The sequence below is a fragment of the Microcaecilia unicolor genome, chromosome 3 (genome assembly GCF_901765095.1).
Source record: "Microcaecilia unicolor chromosome 3, aMicUni1.1, whole genome shotgun sequence".
Lineage (NCBI taxonomy): Eukaryota > Metazoa > Chordata > Amphibia > Gymnophiona > Siphonopidae > Microcaecilia > Microcaecilia unicolor.
This window is the reverse complement of record NC_044033.1, coordinates 278,671,497-278,687,474: the sequence shown is the minus strand read 5'-3', so window position 1 is coordinate 278,687,474 and position 15,978 is coordinate 278,671,497. Positions and strand designations below refer to the sequence as shown.

General features: G+C 46.0%; 1 protein-coding gene across 4 annotated transcripts in view; it reads left to right on the top strand.

The window, feature by feature from the left end:
• RMDN2 (regulator of microtubule dynamics 2) overlaps positions 1-13,198 on the top strand; it is a 166,390-nt gene extending 153,192 nt beyond the window's left edge. For 2 of the 4 annotated variants that reach the window (XM_030198116.1, XM_030198118.1), the window contains exon 11: positions 12,621-13,196. In XM_030198116.1, the coding sequence (XP_030053976.1) occupies positions 12,621-12,674 (54 nt within the window). In that variant the 3' untranslated portion in view covers positions 12,675-13,196. Of the gene's footprint in view, positions 1-12,620 lie in introns of all 4 variants that reach the window. The other 2 variants (XM_030198119.1, XM_030198117.1) reach the window with 2 other exon arrangements.
• The last annotated feature ends 2,780 nt before the right edge of the window (positions 13,199-15,978 follow it).

Below are 15,978 nucleotides of genomic sequence, written 5' to 3'. Positions count from 1 at the left end.
CTTTCGACACAAGTTGGGAGATGGGCGTCCTTCTCTCAGGGTTGCCCAAATCGGCATAATCGAAAGGTGGGACGGGGGCGTGGTTAAGAGATGGTCGTCCTCGGCCGATAATGGAAAAAAGAAGGGCGTCCCTGACGAGCATTTTGGCCGACTTTCCTTGGTCAATTTTTTTCACGACCAAACCTCGAAAAGGTGCCTGAACTGACCAGATGACCACCGGAGGGAATCGGGGATGACCTCCCCTTATTCCTCCAGTGGTCACCAACCCCCTCCCATCCTAAAAAAAATTTTTAAACATTTTTTGCCAGCCTCAGATGTCATACCCAGCTCCATGACAGCAGTATGCAGGTCCCTGGAGCAGTTTTAGTGGGTGCAGTGCACTTCAGGCAGGCGGACCCAGGCCCAGCCCCCCCTACCTGTTACACTTGTGCTGGTAAATGTGAGCCCTTCAAAACCCACCCGAAACCCACTGTACCCACATGTAGGTGCCTCCCTTCACCCCTTAGGGCTATGGTAGTGGTGTACAGTTGTGGGGAGTGGGTTGGGGGGGTTGGGGGGCTCAGCAGCAAAGGTAAGGGAGCTATGCACCTGGGGGCAATTTGTGAAGTCCACTGCAGTGCCCCCTAGGGTGCCCGGTTGGTGTCCTGGCATGTGAGGGGGACCAGTGCACTACGAATGCTGGCTCCTCCCATGACCAAACTGCTTGGATTTGGTTGTTTTTTAGATGGGTGTCCTCGGTTTCCATTATCGGCGAAAACTGAGGTCGCCCATCTCTAAGGTCGACCATCTCAACATTTAGGTCGACCATCTCTAAGGTCAACCTAAATGTTGAGATTTGGGCATCCCCGACCGTATTATCGAAACGAAAGATGGACGCCCAACTTGTTTCGATAATATGGGTTTCCCTGCCCCTTCGCTGGGACGTCCTTAGAGATGGGCGCCCCATTCGATTATGCCCCTCTTATTGTAAAGATTATATATATATATATATATATATATATATAACCATCTGTGGGAAACAAAACATGAGTTATTTATGAATTCTGTTGGAGCAAACCATATGTAATACAACAGTCCGAACCCCATTTTTTTAATATGAAAAAATAAAAATGTTACAGAACTACAAACTGGTAACTTTTTCAGACTGTTTAAGGACTTATGACATGAAAAGTCAGCCGTTCTCAACATTTTGCATCAGCTATAGTCACCGTTTCCCATATATATATAATGATATTTATATAGGTTGAGACAGCTAAAGATCAGACTCAGGGTGGAGATATGGCCAAAATAAAAAGTGCTTCTCCAAACAAATATGGTAAAAGGAAAAGAAATTGATTAAAAACAAAAACCTGAGTATAAGAATGGAAGAGGAAGCAACAGAGCCCACAAACAGGCAGGCTGATGATTCTTTGAGAAGTGTATCTAGTGCTGCTGCTGTTTTAAATTGGTTGGTTAAGCAATCACAGCTCGTGACTGGAGGCTGCAGCGGAAAGTTGTAAAAAAATAAAAACATCTCATGATAGTCGTATGGCAAGTCGCAAGTAGATAACCACAGTGTTCTCATAAAAGGTGTTTGTGTGGGAGCGGTGAGGGAACGACATTTGAAAATGATGTTGCATACTTTTTTTCTGTGATGTACTGTGTTGCTGTGGAAATTTCATACAGTTGTTGCTTGTGCACTGGATAAATTTCCTTGCTTTTCTCATTCCATACCTCTCCTTATTAAGTTGCAATAACTTCTGACTAAGGGGGTCTTTTACTAAGCCGCAATAACATTTTTAGCTCGTGGTAGAAATTAGCTGGCAGTAAATGTTGAGACGTCCATGTGCGTCTCTGCGTTTACCACCTGCTGATTTCAATCACAAGCTAAAAATGCTACCACAGCTTATTATTATTATTTATTTGGCTCTTGGTCACACCTTTTTCACTAGTAGCTCAAGATGAGTTACATTCAGGTACATTGGGTATTTCCCTGTTGCTGGAGGGCTCATAATCATGTTATTCCTATGGGCCCTCCTACAGATAACTCAAACTAAGCTTTAGTAAAAGATCCCTAAGTTTGTACCTGAGGCAATGGAGGGTTAAGTGGCTTGCCCAAGGTCACAAGAAACAGCACTGGGATTTGAACCAGGCACCTCTGGATCAGGGGCGTAGCTGCTATGGGGCCACGGGGGCCTGGGCCCCCATGGATTTGGCACTGGACCCCCCTGCCAGCGACCCTCTCAACCCCCCTCCCACCGCCAACCCGCCACCTGCTACCTTTGCTGACGGGGGACCCCAACCCCCGCCAGCCGAAGTCTTCTTCCTTCGTTTGGTTTCTCAGTCTGACGTCCATCCTGCACGTTGTATGTGCAGGACGTCAGACTGAGAAACCAAATGAAGGAAGAAAACTTCGGCTGGCGGGGGTTGGGGTCGCCCGCCAGCAAAGGTAGGCGACGGCAGGGGGGGGTCAAAGTTGTTGTAGGTGTCGGCAATGGTGGTGGGGGGGTCGGCGGGGGGGGCTAGAATGTGCCCCCTCACCTCGGCTCTGGACCCCCCTACCGTTGAAGTCTGGCTATGCCCCTGCCTGGATATCAAAGCCAGTGCTCTAAGCACTAGGCCACTCCTCCTCTCCACTTAGTAATTAGTAAAAGGCTAAGTTCAATTGCCAGTTCACCTTCCTGTTTTTGCTTACAAGCTTATCCAATGTTCTGCTCTCTACTCTGCCTAATCTTGCCTGTCTCTGTTCCTTGTCTCTATATTTCTGCTCTACATCAGACTTTTCTCTGTGTGTCTCCCAGGAGCTTAGCCGAGATTGGGTGGCGGGGCTGGTGGTTGGGAGGCGGGGATAGTGCTGGCCAGACTTATACGGTCTGTGCCAGAGCCAGTGGTGGGAGGCGAGGATAGTGCTGGGCAGACTTATACGGTCTGTGCCAGAGCCGGTGGTGGGAGGCGGGGATAGTGCTGGGCAGACTTGTACGGTTTGTGCCCTGAAAATGACAGTTACAAATCAAGGTAAGATATACACAAATAGTAGCACATATGAGTTTGTCTTGTTGGGCAGACTGGATGGACCGTGCAGGTCTTTTTCTGCCGTCATCTACTATGTTACTATCATGCAGGTTCTTTCTTAGTTTAGGGCCTTCTCTGTCCTCTTTATCTTTTATATATGATTTTTGTAACTGTTTTGATGTACTCCAGTTACACCAGCTATTAGCTTTATTGGTAGATTAAAATGAAAACATGAAATGAAATAGGCTTTCCTGATTTCCACACATATTACCGATAAGCATGCCTAAGATTCCTGGATCTGATTTTCAAAGTGAGTTATGTGTTTGTCAGCAGGTGGTGAATGCATAACTCACTTATCTATGTAGTTTCACAAATTATACAAATATTGTTGGACTGTGCAACTTACTAAACAGCCAGATATTATTCATAAAACTAGTAAAAAAGGCCCGTTTCTGAGACCAATGAAACGGGCGCTAGCAAGGTTTTCCTCGGAGTGTGTATGTTTGAGAGAGTGTGTGTGAGAGTGACTGTGTGAGAGAGACAGAGCGAATGTGCGAGTGTGTGTGTGTGTGTGACATAGAGTGAGCCTGTCTGTGTGTGTGTGAGAATGAGAGTGTGCAGCAGGGGCCCCCCCTCCGTCTCCCGCCCTCCTTCCCCCTGCCCCCTGTCTTCTTTCCCCTCCCCTTTTTCCTCCCCTCCCCCCTCCCAGCTTCTGGGTCGTGGCCCCCCTCCCTCCACCTTTCAGGGTCGTGGCCCTCCGTCCCTCCCTCATTCGGGCTGACTCCCTTCCTCCCTCCCTCCCTCCCTCCCTCCCTCCCTCCCACATTCAGGCTGGCTGGCTGGCTGGCTGGCTCGCTCCCTCCCTCCCACCCTCCGACGTTCAGACTGCCTGCCTTCCTCCCTCCCTCCCACGTTCAGGCTGCTTTCCTCCCTCGCTTCCTCCCAAGTGTCAGTGCTCTGCCTTCGGTGTCTTCGCGTTGTGACGCGATGGCGGGGTGATGGTAGTCCTCCCTTCTTTCTTGCAGGTCATTCGCTTCAGTTCGCGATGCGTCTGACGTTACATTTTGTCGCGTAGGAACGGGCAGGGTGATGGTAGTCCTCCCTTCTTTCTTGCAGGTCGTTCGCATAGGTTCGCATTGCGTTTGACATCACGTTTCTTCGCGTAGGATAGGGTGGGCGATGTGATTCGTTGAGTGTCAGTGCTCCGCCCTCGACGTCATCACGTTGTGACGCGAGGGCGGGGCAGACACTCATGGAGAAACAGTGATCTACACAACTACAACTTTAGAACGTTTGGAGACTTGAGGCTTCATTAGAACGTTGGAGGTGCATTTTATATAGAGAGATAAGGGGCCAGCTTAGGGGAGACAGAGCTGGCAGTGCTCTGCTTAACAGCAATATATATCTGCTAAACAGAAAAGTTATCCATTTAATTTAGACCTGTAAATAGCAGGCCTAAAGTAAACCATCCTCTACATATTCAGTAGTATTACTTGAATGGATAGTGCGGCTGAATACATGCAGAAGATTAAGCACCGGGGCCAGTGCTTAACTTTATACAGACATTTGTTGGACAGAATATCAGGCCTCTAATTTTATGGTGAAAACCAGTTGTATCTTCCAACTGGATTAGACCAAAGGAGCACATCATCCATCTCCATGGCACCTTCATTTTGAACAAGTAGGGTGATGGGGCTTCGCGTTTGCACCATCCTCTTATTCCAAATGCAGTGCACATATGCAGATAATGCAGCTGAAAATTAACTCTTACCTCATTGGCACTATCCAACTCCCTCAATTTGAGATTCTATGCGAGAATACAATTGTGACGTTTGTGAGCCCTTGGCTCAGAGGTGGCCGCGTGAGAATCACCCAAATGCCTCTGGGTAGACCAAGTCCCCTCAGAACTAAGAGTGCTCCCAAGAACTGGACCGGACCACAAGCGGAGATGAACTGAGGCAGCTTTATTAGCAGCAAAAAACACAGGGCTAAAAGGGTAGCCAAACGGCACAGAAAGGAAAACAGGCAGCCTACCTATACAGTCTAACCTAGCTGAAGCAAGGCAAACATGAAACATAGAATAAGGTAAAATGGAACAGCCTAACTGTATGCGGAAATCAAACATAAGCAGCCTAGCTGCGCATCTCACTACTAGCGTAAACAATGCAAAGCATAATGTGTACAGTAAAGATGAAGTAGAACAGCCTAGCTGTATCATAAGCAGCCTAGCTGCACATCTCAATGGTAGCAAACACAATGCAAAGCATAAAGTATACAGTAAAGGTAAAGTAAAACAGCCTAGCGGTATAGGGAAATCAAACGTAAGCAGCCTAGCTGCACCTCTCAATACTAGCATATGGCATACAGTAGAACACAATACACTAGGCAAAAGGCCCGCCCTAGCAGGTTAAAGACAAACAGGCAACACTTGGCTGACAGAGGTAACACCACTAGTGGTTAAGGAAAGGGTTCATTCTGTCAGTACACTCAGATGAGCCGCGGAACAACCACAGCAAGCTCCCTCAAAACCAGAGTGGAGCAGAAGCCAAACAAAGGGAAAAGGGAGAGTATCTTGAGGACCTGTACCGCAGGTGGAGGCAAGAGCGGGACTCACCGCTCACAGAAGACTAGGGATGTCACCTAAGACAAGCAAACAGTCACTGAGGCGCCTGAACCGGATGCTCACAAGGCACGCAAGATAAAGCAACAAAGCCCAAGCCGACGCTCCCAAGGCAAGCAAGGTAATGAAGCCAAACCTGAGCTGATGCTCCCAAGGTAAAAGACTCAAGGGCTCTGCACAGCACCCAAGGGCCAGGATCAGCCCAGGCGGACCCCTCCACGCTCCAAGCACCTCTCCCTCATCCAGAGATACCTCGTGACGTGGCCTTAGCTGCTGCACCTTCAACATTCCCTGTCATCCAGCCCACACAATCCCAAGCACAGCACAATGCCACTCGCTGCATACAGCAAGTAAGGACTCACGGTGGGCGACTGGAATCTCAACTGAGGCACAGGAGGCTCTGGACTTACAGGCCTGGCAGCAGGCTTCACTGGACTAGGGTTACCATATGGCTCCAGAAAAAGGAGGACAGATTGAGCCAGCCGGGTTTTACTTCCATTGCTTTCCATTGAAAGCAATGGAAGTAAAACCCGGCTGGCTCAATTACTTCCATTGAAAGCAATGGAAGTAAAACCCGGCTGGCTCAATCCGTCCTCCTTTTTCTGGAGCCATATGGTAACCCTACACTGGACCCAAGCAAAGGTGAAAGCTGAAGGCAGAGCAATTACTCCTCAGAACTACCAAGCTTGAAAGCAGGCTTCACAGGAACACAGCAATAGGTGAAGCTGTAGGCCAAGCTTTTACTCCTCAGGACTCCCTGGCTTGGCGACAGTTCTCCACAGGAACACAGCATAAGGAAAGCCGTAACAAAGCTTCAGGCCAGGGCCTCACAACGAAATAGAATTGGAATTAGCAGGGCCCAGGCAAGGGTAATTGCCAGAACCTGAGCACTCTCAGAAGCCAGCTTAAGAAGTGCTCAGTGCTGGTGACATCGCCAGCTTGGCCTCCACCACTCCACAGTGACCCCACAAGTCACTGACTGGAACTGCAGGTAATTTTAGTAGGTAAGAAGGAGGAACACAGCACAGACGAGCAAGGCACCCCTTTAAGGGTACCCGGGTTCCCCCAAAATATTTTGGACCAGAATTGAAGCATGTACCTTGCCAGCAGGCTCCCAAGAGCTTCCTACTGAAGCAAGTCTATGTTTCCTTAAAATAAATCTGAGCCTGTACTGGCAACCAGTGCAGCTCCCTCAGCAAAGGAATCGCACGGTCACCATGAGATTTACCAAAATCAGTCTAGCTCGTGGGTACAATTCCATAAAAAGGGGCCATGGGTGTAATTCCAAACACGTAAATGACCTGAATACTGGCATATATGTGTGCGTATATGCATTAAGGTCAGTATTCCAGCTATGCACTTGTCACGATTATGGCCAGACTCACCTTATTTCCGACGGTCAGCTTCTGAGCTGGCTTCTGTCTGTTCTTTCTGAGTTAGTTCTGTCTCTGTGTGCTGGCTGCTTCCAGCATGGCTCTGATTACTCCACTATACTGCACCTGTGTGTGTTAAGCCTCTCTGTGCTTCAGTATGCTTTCTTCCTGTGTCTTGGTTTGTGTTCCTCTTGCCCTCTGGTGGCCAGAACCGGTGGCTGTCATAGACTTTCCAGACTTTCTTTCTGGTCCGGTCCAGATATTCCAGCCCTCCAGACTTGGTTTGAAGTTTGGCAGCTAGCCTCACCCGTAGCTGCCTCATGATTGCTGCAGTGAGTTTCAGCTGCTGATGGGTTTATTACCACCTGGAAACCTTCTGAGTTTGCCTTCGCATCGTCTAAGGTCCCTGGTTTGTTGGTGCTTTGTTGCACTTCTGCCTAGTCTGGTTTCTTGTTAGTTCCTTGTCTGATTCTAGCTAGTCTGTGTGTAGTTTAGCTTAGGTTTATTTGTTTGTTTCCCTAGTCTTGTTTCTGGTCTGTATTCCTTGTCTAGTTTCTGTTTGTCTGTGTCTCTTGCTTAGTGGCTGCTCTGCAGCTTTCAGTCCTGTCTCTTGTCTGCCAGTATTTGTACCCTGTTTCAGTGGCTGCATGGCAGCTTTCAGTTCCTGTCTCTTGTCTGCCAGTATTTGTACCCTGTTTCAGTGGCTGCATGGCAGATTTCAGTTCCTGTCCTTTAGCTTGTCCATATCCTGCTTTGTGTAGTATTGTCTGTCTGTGAGTCCTAGCCCAGTTTCCTGTCTTGCTGCCAATGTATATTCCTTTCCCCTTTGACCCTCAGTCCCTGTTCAGCCTAGTTGGTGTCCAATGCCTGCCCTGTCTGGTAAGTCCTGCCGGCCGCCTGCACCCAGGGGCTCAACTCCTGGGGAAGGGCGGTCAAGCGCAGGTGAAGTCTAGCTGTTTCTGTAAGAGTTCTGCCTTGTCTGTGGTGTGAGGTGGTTTTGCCTGCCACTGCCGTTCCTCAGCAGTGGCCCAAGGGCTCACGAACCTATTGTGCATAGTTTGAAGGTGGGCATATGTCTGTGGGCCTAGGAAGAGCATGTGTTGGGCACACACAGTAAATTAAAGAATACAATTTTTGTGTATTTGTTGGCAATCTAAGTATAAACATCAAATGTGTGGCTGGCATAAGTGCTCGTACCTAACCATATATGTGTGTATATAACCAAACAATGCTAGTATTCTATAAAGGAAAGTGCCTACTTTGCTTTATAGAATAGGCTCCCAGTAGACACTTTCTAGGTGCCACGTAATAGAATTGTGCTCCACCCACAGAGTGCCAAGGCAGAGAAAGAGCATTCCTTCTTACTATACGAATAGCGGTAATAGCAGCTGTCTATACAATTTAGTGGTTTGTGGGGGTCTTTTACTAAAGCTTAGTTCGCGTTTTCTGCAGCAGATCCCATAGGAATAAAATGGCCCTTGCTGTAGATAACTCAAGCTAAGCTTTAGTAAAAGACCACCTAAGTTAGAACTATAAGAATGCTGCTATAACTTAAACTACTTAGATATAGATATAGCAGCTGGGGTGAGCGCTATCTAAGGGGTGTAGCAGCTGGGGTGATCCACTATTACTGCCTATCTGGATAGCAGCACTGATTATGAGGAATACAAAAAACCAGTGTTTTAAAAAAAAAAAAGTTCACCATAGTGTTTAAATATTGACCCATTATTTGTTAGGGATGTGCATTCATTTGAAACAAAAAAACTAAACTAAACATCAAAATGACAGGTTTCTTTCCATGATTAAATTTCAGACTTTTTCCCCAGTGTCAATAGCTATCAGGTACCAGCCTCATGAGAGTCGGTTGTAGTCAGCCATTGCCAGCTATGTCTTATATTTCTAGTAATCATAGTTCCTGTTTTCTGATTGGCTCTTTCCTTTCAGTAATCCTTGTCTGTCCTTTTGTGCTAGATGCACTTCTTGGGAGGTACAATGACATTAAGACTTACCTTGAGCAATCCTAGTTCTTGTCTTTTTCTAGTCTAGTTTTCAAGCCTTGGGAGTTCCTGCTAGGGACTCTGTGAAAGAATGAATCAGTTAAAGTAAAGGTACTAAAAGACTGATTCATCCACTGTCACGGTTTGCCATGACTCCTGGCCAGGGGCGGGCCTGGACTGGCCCAGACCCAGCCACTTTTCCTTCAGGCTCGCCCAACCTAACAAGCCCCAACCCAAGTGAGGCGCCAATCTTTTCCTGCCTCTTTTGCCCACTCTCCCCGTCTGCGTGATCTGATTATTTTTACTCCCTGAAGCGCCGTTCTCCCTCCAGCACCGGCGATTCCCATAGCCTTCTGCCAGCGTGTGTCGTCGGGGGCGGGGCCTCTCCTCAGGCACGTCCCAAGGTGAGACGTGCCTAAGGAGAGGCCCCACCCCCGATGACGCACGCTGGCAAAAGGCTATGGGAATCGCCGGTGCTGGAGGGAGAACAGCGCTTCAGGGAGTAAAAATGATCAGACCACGCGGACGGGGAGAGCGGGCAGAAGAGACGGAGAAATGCAAAACTCGGGAGGAGATGGCGAAGGGAGAAAGCGCTGCCCAGGTAGGCCAAGGAAGGAGAGAGAAGAATATGCCCCGGGGGGAGGGGGGGGAGGGAATTCTTTAAAATAACTGTAACAGGGGTGGGGGTGGGAACGGCCCACCCAGGTTAATTCGGGGCCCGCCCAAAATGGCAGGTCTGGCTACGCTCCTGCTCCTGGCCCGACCCCCCGACACTTACTGCTCTCCTCCATGGGACAGTGTCCTGCTTCGCCTGTTAGCTGTGTACTGGCTTCCTAGGGCGCACGTGTGCGTGCCACATCCCGTGTTTTATTGGACTATCAGTTGAAAGCCTTGTGGAAGTGCCTGGAGTGACATTACGGGCCTGGGCATATTTAAGAGAACCTCAAGCCCTCCTGTGCCTTGGCAACAAAGTCTTCCTGATCCCGCCTCATCAGTCGTGTTTCCTGTTCCTGCTTTGCCTTATCGGTGTCTTCATGTTCAAGGCCTACCTTGTTCCAGTACCTAGTCCTGACTTATCCTCCTGCCTTGTCTCTGAGCTCAAATCCCGCCTTGTCTCCTGCCTTGCCAGGCCTTGCCTTGTCTTCAAGTTCCAGTCCTGTCTTTTCTCCAATCCCTGCCTTGTGTGCCTTGTCTGGGTCCAGTTCTTGCCCTGCTTTGTCTGGACCCAGTTTCTGCCGTGTCTGCCTTGTCCTGTCTGCCTTGTGCTTTGCCAAGCCTTGTCTTCGGTCTTTGCTTTGTCTGTTTTGTATTCAGCCTAGCCTGTTTCCAGGCTGAGTTATGCTTTGCCTAGTGCTATGCCTAGCCCGAGTGGCTCACCTGCCATAGTCAATCCATGGCTACTGTCCAAGGGCTCACCTCCCTCTTAAACTGTGACATCCACCTAAATAAAAAAAGCTAATGGAAGAACTCAGTTAAATCTGAGTCTAACCCGGAAGGACAGGAAGAAACACCTGAAATGTCAGGTTTTCTTCTGTCTGTGCTTAACTGCTTGGTGATGGAAGGGGTGGACCTTGTTGAATATTTCTCTGACCTCTTTTATTACTTTTCTCTTCATGTACTTTGGTATTGTTAGCTGTACCAGGGGGGAGGAAGTGGGGGTTGGGTGGGAAGGAGACGCTTATTGCATCCTTGGTTTTTGTTTATTTAAGAGTTATGGGAATTTAAATAACACAACTGATATAATTGCCTTTTCTGGCTCTTTTCCATCTCTTTCGTTACAGATGTTAACTGGGTGATTTTCTGTATAAATATAGGAGTCAAGGGGTCAATATTCAAAAGGTTTAACTGGGCAGGAGAGGCCTTCTGCCCAGTTAAACCATGCTGAGCTGGCCAGCTGCCAATGTTCTGCAGGTAATACTGCTAGCTGATGATTCCCTAGCCGGCTAGGGTAGGGATGGTCCGGTGGCAGAGCCTGAGTGGAAAAAATTCGAAGAAACAAAAAGTGTGGAAGGGCCAGTGACCAACCAGTGTACAAACCAAACCCAGAAGTGGAGCTTGAGTGGAGCCAGCACTTAGCCAGTGAGCGGAAATATTCAGTCCGCTAACCACCTATGTAAGCGCATAAAGGTAGAACAGAAAAAAACTGTCCTAACTTTATGCACCAAGTTAAACTGTGACATCCACCTCTGGTCTGCACCCCCCCCCCCCCCCCCCCCCCCCCCAGATATTTTGTGGTGGGAGCAGTACATACCGGGGCATTGAATATCCAAGGTTAGTTCACCTGCAGTCATAGATATTAATAAGTTATTAACTTTAAAACAAATGCCCAGTGCAAAAGTAATTTAACCGGCCAGAAATGGCTCCTGGTAGGTTAGATCCATTGTGTGGGGCTGTCTGCTGATATTCGGCAACACTTAACTGATTAGTACCGCTGAACATCACTATACACCACTAATGTGAAAGCCTGCTATTTTGTGTGTGGTCTGGTGGTGGAATCAGCACTTAACCACCTAAGAAGATAAGTGGCCAGATTGGACCACATAAAACATAATCCTATATTTATGCAGTATCATTTAGACAGTTAAGTGCTGAATATAATACTTAACTGCATAAAAAATAGCGAGCCACATAAACCCACATATTCAGTTCTGGTGCCTGGCATTGAATAAAGGGAATAACGTCACCAGCAGCTTAACAAACGCTCACCACCACCAGCTGAATACCTACCCCTAAATTTACACTGTGTCCGAGACAAAGTGGGCCCCTTAAATATTTTTCAATAACAACTGCAAACCTGCACCAAATTAATTTAAATTTTTTGTGCACAAAGTGACATCCATTTCAAACACTGTTGTGTGGTTTTTATAGAAATCCACCTTAACATTACTGAGATGTCAAATTTTAAATAACACTACCTAAAAGTTCATGTTCACTGCTCTGTCAATGATACTCGGATCAAAATGGTGTCACTCTTCAATCAGTCGATCTTTCAGATGGTCAACATCATGGATCTGGCATTGGTAGACTCGCTCCTGCAAAATGCCCTGAATCTGGGGTAATCCACCAGATTAAGATCGAGACACTGAATATTTTAATTAAAACTCGATCTTCTTTTGACAACATTTTGTTTGTTTATCGACGTGCAATGACATCATGGATGATGTCAGGGAGTAAGTAAGTAAGTAATTAAGTCATGTTAGACTGAGATTTGTGACAGCACTTTGTAAAAATTAAATCTCTTAAACAAGATGAGGGATTCCTATGTAATTTGGCATCAGTGATGCAAATAGATGTCACTTTGTACATGTAAAATTTTCATTAGTTCGGTACAGGTTTGAAGTCGTTATTGCAAAATGTTTAGGAGGTTCACTTTTTTCCAGACACAGGGCCCAGTTTACTAAGCCGCACTGTAGGTGCGCTAGCAGTTTTAGTGCACGCTAATGCTAGACATACATATATTCGTATGGGTGTCTCTAGCATTAGCGCATGCTAAAAACACTAGCGCACCTCAGGGCCCAAAGTGTATAACTTCATGTGATTTCCTTTCTTGATTTCTGTAACAAGGATATCCTTAATCTATATGAATAAAAAGGAAGTCAGAGGTGATAAAAGTAATTGCTGTTGTTTTTTTCTTTCTAGGATTATGCAGCTGATAAAGATTTAGAAGGTTTACTTTCTTCCATGGAGCATTAACAAGATTACTTATTCCACAGTCCAGAGTGTATACTGTGGTAATATTGTACAATATGGTTAAACTGTGTATAATGTAGATGAGGTGCTGAGGTGATAAATACAAATGTGCTAAGATAATTTTTTGCTCCTCTTTGTAGTTTTATTCCTCTTTTTTTTTCCTGAATTATGTTGAGAGACCAGCTTAGTTTCTCTGAGGGCTAATTTGTAATACTGTTTTCTACAAATATGAAATTAATATACATCAGTCTATCATGTGGTATATGAAGCTCTGCAAAATTGAATAAAATGTAGTGCAGTCGTTTGCTTTTCCTGTTATTTTTTTAAGTAACTGGGAAAGGGGAGCTATTAAAATGCAGATATTTAAAATATGCTACTTGAAATCTACTCAAGCCAGAATTATAAATATCAAGCCAATGATTGAGAAATATTTCTCATAAAAACACGCAGGTTGCTTATATAACTAGGCTAAAAATGTTGCATGCAGCTTATCCCATACAATGAGTTTATTGTATAATACATATTAATTTCAGAAATCACTTTTTGATTGAACCTTTCTGGATAACTCATTTCCAGAAAGGAGCAGTTTACGTGCCAGACAAGTTAAAGGAGTAAATCCCATAAGCGGTGCCTAAAAATCAGCGCAGAAAATTTTACACACTGAGTTCTATTCTATAAAGGGTATGCGTCCTTTATAGAATAGCGCTTAGGGCATAAACCATGCCTAACATTTAGGTGCCAACAACTACACCCTCTACAAGCAGGTGTAAATGCCGGTGTCTAAATTAAGTGCAGTTCAGCTGAATTCTATATTTACATGCGCAAAATTATTGTATGCCCCTGAAACGCCCCTAGACATGCCCCCAAAACTTATGTGCTTTAGGATTTACGCACGGACGTTATAGAATATGATCTGAGCTTAAATCCTAATTAAGGCCAATTAATGCCAATAATTGTTAGCAGCCAATTAGCACTGATTGGCTTGTTAAGTAATTAAGTTACACGTGCAAATCAGCTATGTGCACTGATTTGCACAGACAACTTTAGTCACTGTGTATAGAATTTCTAGGAAAATGTGCAAATATAGTAAAATCAGACATTTTAGCGGCCCTTTTATTAAAGGGTGTTAGAATCTGGGCTTAGCACGTACTTATGTGGGACTTTCCTTCTCGCTAAGTCCAGATGCAATGTGGCAGGTTTTTTTTTGTTGTTCGGGGGGGGGGGGGGGGGGGTTGTTTGTTTTGCAGGTCCATTGCAAATTTTTCCATTAGTGCACAAGACTTGCAAAAAATTAACGTGGGAGCACTTATAGCCTCTTATTTAGGAGGCAATAGGTGCTCCTGCATTAACTCAGTGGGCCTTTTACAAAGGCACACTAGCATTTTTAGTGCTTGCTAAAAATAAGCATGCGCTAAACGCTAGAGATGCCCATATATTCCTATGGGCATCTCTAGCATTTAGCAAGCTCTAAAATCGCTATCGCACCTTTGTAAAAGACCCCCTCGGTGTTATCCAGTTAATGAGCACTAATACGAATGCGCTAGATGGCTAACAGTTCCACCCCATTCTCCACTCCATCTAAAAAATATATAAAAAAAATTGTTGACACATGCTTAGCACATGCTAATAAGCATAATACCACACAATGCTTTAATGTATTTTGTGGTAGCCTGTTTTTCACACGCTAACTACATGTTAGAACTTAACACCCTTTAGTAAAAGCTCCCCTTAATCAAGAATGTACACACTGGAAATCTAAATTCTGTCTGCAGAACATATCATTTGAATAAATACATGTATTTTGTTTTTTATTCATAGTATAAACTGCAATGAAAGTTTTGGCGTATATGTATTGTTTATAGTGGAGTCCGTGGTTATATGGTCCCCTTTTATAACCACCTAGTCCTAGGCTGTAATAGGTGGGAATTCTTTCTCTGATCCTTCTACTTACCATAAGAAATGTACCACCCCAAGACACAGTGGATCAGCCACCCCCAAGATAAGGGGTGACAGAGAAGACTACTACTACTACTACTACTACTACTACTACTATTTAGCATTTCTATAGCGCTACAAAGCGTACGCAGCGCTGCACAAACATAGAAGAAAGACAGTCCCTGCTCAAAGAGCTTACAATCTAGTAGACAAAAAATAAAGCAAACAAATCAATTAATGTGTAGAGGAAAGAGGAGAGGAGGGTAGGTGGAGGTGAGTGGATACAAGTGGTTACGAGTCAAAAGCAATGTTAAAGAGGTGGGCTTTCAATCTAGATTTAAAGATGGTCAAGGATGGGGCAAGACGTAGGGGCTTAGGAAGTCTATTCCAGGCATTGGGTGCAGCAAGACAGAAGTAGCGAAGTCTGGAGTTGGCTGTAGCGGAGAAGGGAACAGATAAGAAGGATTTATCCATGGAACGGAGTGCACGGGAAGGGGTGTAGGGAAGGACGAGTGTGGAGAGATACTGGGGAGCAGCAGAGTGAGTACATTTATAGGTTAGTAGAAGAAGTTTGAACAGGATGTGAAAACGGATAGGGAGCCAGTGAAGCAACTTGAGGAGAGGGGTAGTATGAGTAAAGCGACCCTGGCAGAAGACGAGACGGGCAGCAGAGTTTTGAACCGACTGGAGAGGGGAGAGGTGACTAAGTGGGAGGCCAGCAAGAAGAAGTAGTCCAAACAAGAGGTGACAAGGTTGTGGATGAGGGTTTTGGTAGAGTGCTCAGAAAGAAAGGGGCGGATTTTACAGAGGTTGTAAAGAAAGAAACGACAGGTCTTGGCGATCTGCTGGATATGAGCAGAAAAGGAAAGAGAAGAGTCAAAGATAACCCCAAGGTTTTGAGCTGAGGAGACAGGGAGAATGAGAGAGCCATCAACAGAAATAGAAAATGGGGGGAGCAGGGAGGTGGGTTTGGGGGGGGAAATGAGAAGCTCGGTTTTGGTCATATTTAATTTCAGGTGGCATTGAGACATCCAGACAGCAATGTCAGACAAGCACGCTGAAACTTTGGTTTGGATGCAAGGTGAGATATCAGGGGTAGAAAGGTAGATTTGGAAGTCATCAGCATAGAGATGGTAGGAAAAGCCATGGGATGAGATTAATGAACCAAGGGAAGAAGTGTAGATAGAAAAGAGGAGGGGATCAAGAACAAAACCATGAGGTATGCCGATAGGCAGAGGGATAGAAGTAGAAGAGGATCCACCAGAGTGAACACTAAAGGTGCGGAGGGAGAGGTAGGAAGAGAACCAGGAAAGGACAGAGCCCTGGAATCCAAATGAGGACAGGGTATCGAGAAGTATGCTGTGATCGACAG